At 44.7% G+C, this 9,513-nt stretch overlaps 1 protein-coding gene across 1 annotated transcript; it reads left to right on the forward strand.

Annotated features, from left to right (window-relative positions):
- Positions 1 to 4,748: 4,748 nt before the first annotated feature.
- Positions 4,749 to 5,110, forward strand: LOC116563465 (putative 60S ribosomal protein L37a). Its single transcript, XM_032296094.1, has one exon. It carries the CDS (start codon positions 4,774 to 4,776, stop codon positions 5,050 to 5,052), a length of 279 nt encoding a protein of 92 aa, XP_032151985.1. The 5' UTR covers positions 4,749 to 4,773; the 3' UTR covers positions 5,053 to 5,110.
- Positions 5,111 to 9,513: the final 4,403 nt, after the last annotated feature.

Below are 9,513 nucleotides of genomic sequence, written 5' to 3' on the forward strand. Positions count from 1 at the left end.
AAACAACAAAAATAGTAATTTTGTGATACAGAAAAGCTGACCTACCCAGATAAGAGGTGTCTCCCAGAGAATCGTTAAGGTGAAAATAGGGATAAGAAAAGAATGCTGCTCTCTGCTTATTCAATATTTATTCTGCAGGTTCTGGTCGATACAAAGACATCAGATGCAAGTTTCTGCAGAAACCAAGGGCAAGGTGGTGAGAACTAATAAGAGTTCTGCCCAATAGATGGACTCAAGGCCAACATTATAGCAGTAATGACTTATTAGAAAATATCATTAGAAACCTCCATTAATAATGGCCACAGACTTATAAAATACTAAGAAGAAAGCAAAAAGTGCATAAGACTTACATGAATAATAAAATTTTACTGGTGGAAGGAAAGGAAGATTAAATTTGTATGAAGAGAAATACCATGACAGGTTTTAAAATATATGACAGACATTAAATATTGATAAATAAATAAATGGCAGATATTTAAGTATATGGAGAGAAATGCCACCCAAGGTGGAAACTATCACCTTCCACCACCGTTGACATCTCTATGAGGAAAGAACACAGCATATTTGAAATTAGGCTATTTCTGGAAACAGTAGAAGTTACCATTTATTAAATGCCAACTATATGACAAATGCTCTAAAATTTTCTTTTCTCTCTCTTTTTTCCTTCCTTCTTTTTTTTTTTTTTTTTTTTTTTTTTTGAGACAGAGTCTTGCTTTGTCGCCAGGTGCCAGGCTGGAGTGCAGTGGCGCGGTCTTGGCTCACTGCAACCTCCGCCTTCTGGATTCAAGCAGTTCTCCTGCCTCAGTCTCCCAAGTAGCTGGGACTACAGACGCGCACCACCACCCCCCAGCTAATTTTTTCTTTTCTTTTTTTTCATACGCCCTCTTTATGAAAATTTTTATATTTTAGTAGAGATGGGGTTTCACCATGTTGGCCAGGATGGTCTCGATCTCTTGACCTCATGATCCGCCCGCCTTGGCCTCCCAAAGTGCTGGGATTACAGGCATGAGCCACCGTGCCTGGCTCCTTCCCTCCTTCCCTCCTTCCCTCCTACTCTCCTTCCCTCCTTCCCTCCTTCCCTCCTTCCTTCCTTCCCTCCCTCCTTCTTTCCTTCTTTCCTTTCTCTTTCTCTCTCTCTTTCTTTCTTTTTTTCTTTAGAGAGAGTCTCACTCTGTCGCCCTGGCTGGAGTGCAGTGGCACAATCTTGGCTCACTAAAACCTCTACCTCCCTGGGTTCAACCGATTCTCCTACCTCAGCCTACCGAGTATCTGGGATTACAGGCACACGCCACCATGCCCAGCTAATTTTTGTATTTTTAGTAGAGACAGGGTTTCACTGTGTTGGCCAGACTAGTCTCATCATCTCATGATCTTCCTGCCTCAGCTTCTTAAAGTGCTGGGATTACAAGCATGAGCCACCACACATAAACTAAAATTTTATTTCAATTAAACCCTCATAAGCCTCAATTTTCTCACCTGTGATATGGGATAATAAGCCCATCCTGAAGAGCTGTGAGATTTAAAAGTGCAAACACACTAAAACGACAACTCTTGGCCGGGCGCTGTGGCTCACGCCTGTAATACCAGAACTTCAGGAGACCGAGGAGGGTGGATGGCCTGAGGTCAGGAGTTCGAGACCAGCCTAGCCAACATGGCAAAATGCTGTCTGTACTAAAAAATACAAAAATTAACCAGGCGTGGTGGTGAGAACCTATAGTCCCAGCTACTTGGGGGGCTGAGGCAGGAGAATCGCTTGAACGTGGGAGGTGGAAGTTGCAGTGAGCTGAGATCATGCCACTGCACTCCAGCCTGAGCAACACAGTGAGACTCTGTCTTAAAAAATAAATAAACAAAAAATAAAACAACAACTCTTTTTATACAGTGCCTACCACCTAGTAAGAACTGAAGAAAATTACAGGAAAAAATGTGTTATTTAACAAATATGTTCTTGCCTTTTCATAGTAACCTTGTCAAGGAGGAATTTTTATTGATGAGCACATTGAGTCAACTATGAAGTTGGTATCTGAAGAGTATTTCATCTGATTTTAAAACTTGGTCATATCCTTCCATATTATACAGCTATTCACACACAGCTCTTGGGTTCTTTGAGGCAGATGCTGCTGCCACTTGGAAGTCTGAGGTGTGAGGGCTTCTGACCCAGCCCCACTCCACTTCCAGGTCATGAGGAAAGGAGCCTCAGCCAGAGTGTCTCCTGTGCAGACATTAAGCAAAGCCAGCTCCAGAGCTCTGGCCTCAGCTGGCCTGAGAAGATCACTCAAGGGAGACAGAACATTCTGAGGGTCTGGATCAGGGGATGGCAGACTGAGCTCCTGGCCAAATTCGTGTAAATGAAATGTTGGAACAAGTGGACATTGCCTGTGACCTCTTTCCTGACATAGGGGCAGAGTTGGGTGGTTGTAACCGAGACCATGTGGTCCACAAAGCTTAAAATATTTGCCCTCTGGCCTTTGCTGCAAAAGTCAGCCAACCCCTGATCTAGAGCCTGACCTGGAATCTGCTGGTTGACACGAAGCACTCAGAAATCCACCTAAAGCAACGGGGAGGTGAGGACAGAGCAGAGACGGAGCCTCAGGGACCATTCTGAAGGGTGCTGGGGACAAGGTTTACTGTTATTCCCTGTTCATGCAAGGATGGGCCATGTATAAACTTAAAATTTTTTTTTTATTGTGGTAAAACATACACAACACAAAATTTACCATCGTAATCATTTTCAAGTGTACAGGTCAGTGGCATTAAGTACATTCATATTATGTAACCACTAACCACCGCTGGTTTCTGGAACTATTTTCTCTTCTCAAACTGAGAACTTTGTGAACCATTTCTCTTGTCTTTTTTTTTCTGTCACCCAGGCTGGAGTGCAGTGGCACGATCTCAGCTCCACCTTCCAGGTTCAAGTAATCTTCCCACCTCAGCCTCCCAAGTAGCTGGGATTACAGGAATTTGCCATCATGCCTGGTTAATTTTTGTATTTTTAGTAGAGACAGGGTTTTACCATGTTGGCCAGGTTGGTCTTGAACTCCTGACCTCATATGATCCACCTGCCTTGGCCTCCCAAAGTGCTGGGATTACAGGCATGCACCATCATGCCTGGCTAATTTTTGTATTTTTAGTAGAGGCGGGGTTTCACCATGTTGGCCAGGTTGGTCTTGAACTCCTGACCTCATGTGATCCAACTGTCTCCACCTCCTAAAGTGCTGGGATTACAGGCATGAGCCACCACACTGGGCCGATTTCTCCTGTCTTGAATGCCTTTATTCTTACCTGTAAGAGCTCACTTTTAGCATTCATCATGGTAATTAATAAGTTGCTGGTGCTGGCAATGAGTGTCCAATCAGCACCGAAGATTTGTACCACTCAGACTGTAGGGTTTGCAGATCTTCGGTGCTGATTGGGCTGTGCCTGACAGGAAGCTGGTGATGCTGCCTGGAGCGGTGCGTGGACGTGCAGCGCCCAGCTGGTCTGGAGCAAGCACTCTGGATGACACATGGGTGGGTGAAAGCAGACATGATCATTTCAGTACTGCTGTTGATACTGACGAGAACCATTGTTTTGAACAGGACATAGCTTAGCGGTGCCCTGAAGTCCTGCTCTCCTAGAATTCTCATGCAGGGTCCCTGTTTCTCTCTCCTTTGCTTCCCGGCTTCCTTGATAGCTGGCCAGTGCTCAGATTTCCACAGGTCTGACTGGTGCAGGGTGGACAGAAGTCCATCCAGGTGAACGGCCCTGGGGGCAGCACTTGTTCTGCCCAGATGCGCCATTGAGCAGTTGCCAGAATTTGCACCCTGTTGACGCTCAGGATGGGGCTGAATGGTTGCTGTCTCCTCTATTCCTTCCCCCAACATCTGGTCAGAGCCCAACCGTGGGGTGGGGGAAGGGAGTGTGAAGAGCTGGTGTGTGTTTTTTACACTGGAGATGAGTATGCCAGCATGGATGGGTAAGTGGATTCATGGTTGGAGGAAGTGAAGTTGGAACAACCTCGCCTTTCCCCCAGGCTGAGAGGGGCTTTGAAAATCACCAGGGGGGTCCCACTCACTGGGCAGATGGAGAGATCTGGGCCAGGAGGAGCTAAGTGTCATTCAGAGTCCTCAAGGGACCAATCACACACCTCATAGAGGCAGAGCTTGAACAGACTTTGTGTCCACGTCCCGGCTACTCGAATGTTGAGTGGACTCGCCTGGGTTGGCTGTCATTCAAAAAAGAAGATCCAAGTAGAATATAGCTTCGACTGCAGGACCTTAAATAAGGATGTTGGAATTTGGAAGGGACTGGGGAAAATCATTGGTCTGGGGACAGGGAGAAGAAGACGGTGAAGGACATGCTATATAAATGTGGGCTGGCCACAAGCCCACTGTTCTGGACATTTAGTCCTGATCTACCCTGCCCTTAGCTTCCCTGACTGCCGCCTTTTGGGCTCTGGGGAGGCGTGGTGTCTTCAGTCACAGTCTTCACCATGTGATGATCTCGGGGGCAAAACTGGTTCTCCGGGAGGTAGTCAGACTCATGGCCTGCATTGTCCTGTCTTACTAAGCAGGACCCGGTGGCGACAGTGAAATAGACGATAGACACAGCACTCCAGGAAACTGCAGGATTTTTTAAAAATTTAATTTTGATGTGAATGATCTTGAGATTTGCCTTGCTTTACTGCTTGACTCTTTTTAGCGTGCAGTAGTTCCTGAAGTTGCTTGTCCACACCATCACAGGACCCGGGCAATTTAAACTGAGTGACCACCTCTCTGGGCTCAGACCGGCAACATGGCCAAACGTACCAGGAAGGTTGGAATCGTCGGTAAATACGGGACCCGCTATGGGGCCTCCCTCCGGAAAATGGTGAAGAAAATTGAAATCAGCCAGCATGCCAAGTACACTTGCTCTTTCTGTGGCAAAACCAAGATGAAGAGACGAGCTGTGGGCATCTGGCACTGTGGTTCCTGCATGAAGACAGTGGCTGGCGGTGTCTGGATGTACAATACCACTTCCGCTGTCACAGTAAAGTCCGCCATCAGAGTACTGAAGGAATTGAAAGACCAGTAGACGCTCCTCTACTCTTTGAGACATCACTGGCCTATAATAAATGGGTTAATTTATGAAAATAAAATAAAATAAAATAAAATAAACGGATTGACCTAATTTTCTACCTCTCCATCCTCAGATAATTATCTCAAGTTTTTCCTCCCTTTGACTTCAGTTGAGAGAGGGCTGGGGAAGACAGAGAAAAAGAAACAGGGAGAGAGAATGAATGCATGATTGGATCTTGACATACCTCTTTAAAATTGAGTTGAATATGACCGGATGTGGTGGCTAATGCCTGTAATCCCAGTACTTTGGGAGGCCAAGGTGGGCAGATCACTTGAGGTCAGGAGTTCAAGACCAGCCTTGCCAACATGGCAAAACCCTATCTCTATAAAAATACAAAAATTAGCTGGTGTGATGGCGGGTGCCTGTAGTACCAGCTACTAGAGAGGCTGAGGCAGGAGAATTGCTTGAACCCAAAAGGCAGAGGTTGCAGTGAGCTGAGATCATACCACTGCACTTCTGTCTGGGTGACAGAGCAAGACTCAGTGTAAAAAATAATAAATAAATAAATAAATAAATAAATAAATAAATAAATGTGAGTTGAATGCTAAAATTAATTTCTAGTATGGGAGTACTCATATTAATTTAAGATATTAGGTTAATGGCTAATAATAACTTTTTTATTTGTCTCTGAAAGGTAGGCACAACCCAGCAAGACTGCTGGGGTGTGCTTGTGGTGTTCTAACTTGCTTTTGGGATGGTGTTACAGTCAAGTGAGATCAACCAACGAGGTCAGCTGATCCACTTTTTTATTTTTCCTTTTTTAAAAAGTAAAAGCTAGAGAAAGGAGCTGGCTGAGTCCAAGGCTGTTTAGATTGTGTGTGGATTTCTGGAAAACATCTTCAGCACACAGGGTGAGAAGTTGAAGGTTTATTTTTACGCATCTGTTTTTAGCTGCACATCCACATTGCTGGCTCATGGTGGAAGCCCCTTTGTATGAGACATCCCTGACTGCCTCTGACCCTGGAGAATAGCCCATGCCAAATGATCATTTCTCACAGGCTGCTTGACTTTCTGGAGAGAGGAAACACCTTGATAACTCACTGAGATGTGTTATGTCAGAGAAAGTGTGCCACGGATCCCCGCCAGCTCCCACTGGGACACTCAGAGGCACAGCGTGAGTGCCAGGGCCTCCCGCTACCCTGCTCAAGGCCCACTGCTCTTCGCCTCTCCTTAATCCGCCGTGTACACTTGGCTGCCATTTTCTCAAAGACACTTACGCAGTGGTATTTTGTAACGACGTCAATTCTTTTCCTGCCTGACCCAGAAGATTACAGTGACTCAATGCTGGCTGGTCAACCTTAAAGATTAAATCGGGGACATTGGCTTAATGATTTTAACAGCTAGTGTAAAGGATTTCCCAAGTGTGAGAATCGTGATGGGAAAAAGGGTTGGGATTTTATTCAATCTTAAAGAGCAAGTCAGTAACCCAGCTGAAAGCCAACTTTACTTTTGTATTCCTTAAATGAAAAGCTTCAAGTTTAAAAAGATTTAAACCGAAGTAAGGGTATAGGGTTTAATGGAGGATCAATGTATGCTGAATGGATAAAATGCCTTACCATATGAATGAATACGCAACTCGATGTTGGAGACTATGCAAGAATCATTCATAGTCTATGATTGTGATATTTATTTGCTCTATTCAGTGTTTCTCAAATGTTAATATGCCTAAGGACCTTCTGAGGAGCTTGTTCATAATGCAAATTCATGGGTCACATCCTTGGACCTCAGCAGGTGTGGAGTGAGCCCCAGGAATACGAATTAAATAAGCACTGCCAGTGATTCCAATGCAGGTGGTTGTGGAGGTGGGTCCCCGTAGCCACCCCTGAGCATTGAGAGAAAATGAAGTAAAAATAAGAAAGCCTATGGCAATTAAGCTTTATGAACATGCCTGCTTAGAAAGCCCCCTTCTTTTTTTTTTTTTCACTTTAACTTCTAGCATCCCAGAGAGAAATACCGTTTCAAAAGAAGAGAAGCCCTGGAATAGTGATTTCTTTGTAGAGTTTACTGTACTGTGTAGAAGTATCTGGAAATTTATTTAGCAGAAAATAAAAATTCCTGCCTGGAATTTGCTGAGAATAAATCTAGGATGGGTGCCCCAGAATTCTGCATCTGGTCCGGAGCGCTTCCCTGTTGAGCTCTGTGTCCTTGCTGTCCATCCTCCCAAGCAGTTGCACGTGGTGGGGCTGTGGTGCCTGGCCACTGGGCTGCCCTGCCAAGCTGTTCCTGGGCGTTGGGCTGCATATGGGTCAAGGGAAAGGACAGGAGTAAATGACAACCTCCTCCTTGGCTTACAGAGTGTGACCACCTCAAATTTAGGAAAGTCTTATTTTTCTCTTTGAGGAGAATCAGGCCAAATGAATTTCTTTTAAAAATATTGTGTTCTTTGGGAGGCCGAGGCGGGTGGATCACGAGGTCAAGAGATCGAGACCATCCTGGTCAACATGGTGAAACCCCGTCTCTACTAAAACTGCAAAAAATTAGCTGGGCATGGTGGCGCGTGCCTGTAATCCCAGCTACTCGGGAGGCTGAGGCAGGAGAATTGCCTGAACCCAGGATGCGGAGGTTGCGGTGAGCCGAGATCGTGCCATTGCACTCCAGCCTGGGTAACAAGAGCGAAACTCTGTCTCAAAAAAAAAAAAAAAATATTGTGTTCTCTTCATTTAACACGAAAAAAAAAAAAAAAGAAAACAAAGAAACAAAAAATACTGTGCATAGACTCCATGGACGAATTGAGGCAGTACTTGTAAGAAAATATCAACAATCAAATTGTCCCTTTTCAACCAGGCACGGTGGCTCTCACCTGTAATTCCAGCACTTTGGGAGGCCGAGGAGGGGGATCACGAGGTTATGAGGTCAAGACCAGTCTGGCCAAGATGGTAAAACCCCATCTCTACTAAAAATACAGAAGAGTTAGCCAGGCATAGTGGAGGGCACCTGTAATCCCAGCTACTCAGGAGGCTGAGGAAGAGAATTGCTTGAACTTCAGAGGTGGAGGTTTCAGTGAGCTGAGTTTGCGCCAAAAAAAAAAAAAAAACCCTCCCCTTTTCTTTTGTGATTTATTTTCCCGCTGTCATCTTGAGAGGCACCAGTCACTTGAAGCTTCTTGGGAAGGCAGACATATTATGTAAGGTGACCAATTCTGCCCTCAGTGCCTGTGAGTTCCATATAAATTACCCACAGGACTCAAACTGCAAACTTGACTTGCACAAAAACTGGGTGTACTATCAAAATATCTTTAGTGTCTTTTGCAGAGATAGAAAAAAGTTCATCTGAAAATTCATACAAGAGCTTAAGGGACCCTAAATACCCTAAATAATTTTGAAAAACAAGAACAAAGTAGGTGAAGTTTTCCTAATTTTATACTACATATTACAAAGCTACAGTAATCAAAACTGTGTGGTACTGGCAAAAGAACAACTTATAGACCGATGAAATAGACTAGAGAGCCCAGAAATAAACTCTTGTGTATATGGCCAAATGATCTTCAGCAAGGGTGCCAAGACCACCTACTGGGGGAAAGAATGGTCTCGTCAATAAATGGTGTTGGGGAAACAGGATATCCACTTGCAAAAAAAATGAAGCTGGACCCATGTTTTATATCATATGCAAAAATGAACTCAAAATGGATTAAAGACTTAAAAATTAGACTTGAAATCATAAAACTCATAGAAGAAAACTTCCTCACATTGGATATGGCTGTGAGTGCCCGGACATGATACCAAAAGCATAGGCAATAGAAAGCAAAAACAGTTGGCAGGACACAGAGGCTCACGATGCCTGTAATCCCAGCACTTTGGGAGACTGAGGCAGGAGGATTGCTTGAGCCTAGGAGTTTGAGACCAGCCTTGGCAACATAGCATACCTCGTCTCTACCAAAAGTACAAAAATTTAGCCAGGTGTAGTGACAGGTCCTAGTCACTTGGGAGGCTGAGGCGGGAGGATTGCTTAAGCCCAGGAGGCAGAGGTTGCAGTGAGCTGAGCTGACTTCACTGCATTCCAGCCTGGGTGACAGAGTGAAACCCTGCCTCAAACAACAACAACAACAAAATGCACAAAGATAAATGGTGGTACATCGAACTTAAAACCTTTTGCGCATTGAGAGATGCTATTACTAGAGTGAAAAGGCAGCTTACAGAATCATAGAAAATATTTGCAAATTGTGTATCTCATAGGAGGTTTATATCCAGAATATATAAAGGAATCCTACAACTCAATAACAATAAAAAAAAACTGAATTAAAAAATGGGCAGAGAGAGTACTTCTGGATACTGAAGTACCAGTATGGGGAAGGGGAGACATGGAGCAAAGAGTGACCATGGTGAAATTAGCACAGTGGCTTTGGGGACTGGCACTCCTGGGCTTCATCTTGCTGGATCTGACCATGGGCCCCTGGACCTGGAGCTGCTGACAGCCTGC

The sequence above is a fragment of the Sapajus apella genome, unplaced genomic scaffold (genome assembly GCF_009761245.1).
Source record: "Sapajus apella isolate SASKATOON/1434 unplaced genomic scaffold, GSC_monkey_1.0 scaffold35, whole genome shotgun sequence".
NCBI classification, from domain to species: Eukaryota; Metazoa; Chordata; class Mammalia; order Primates; family Cebidae; genus Sapajus; species Sapajus apella.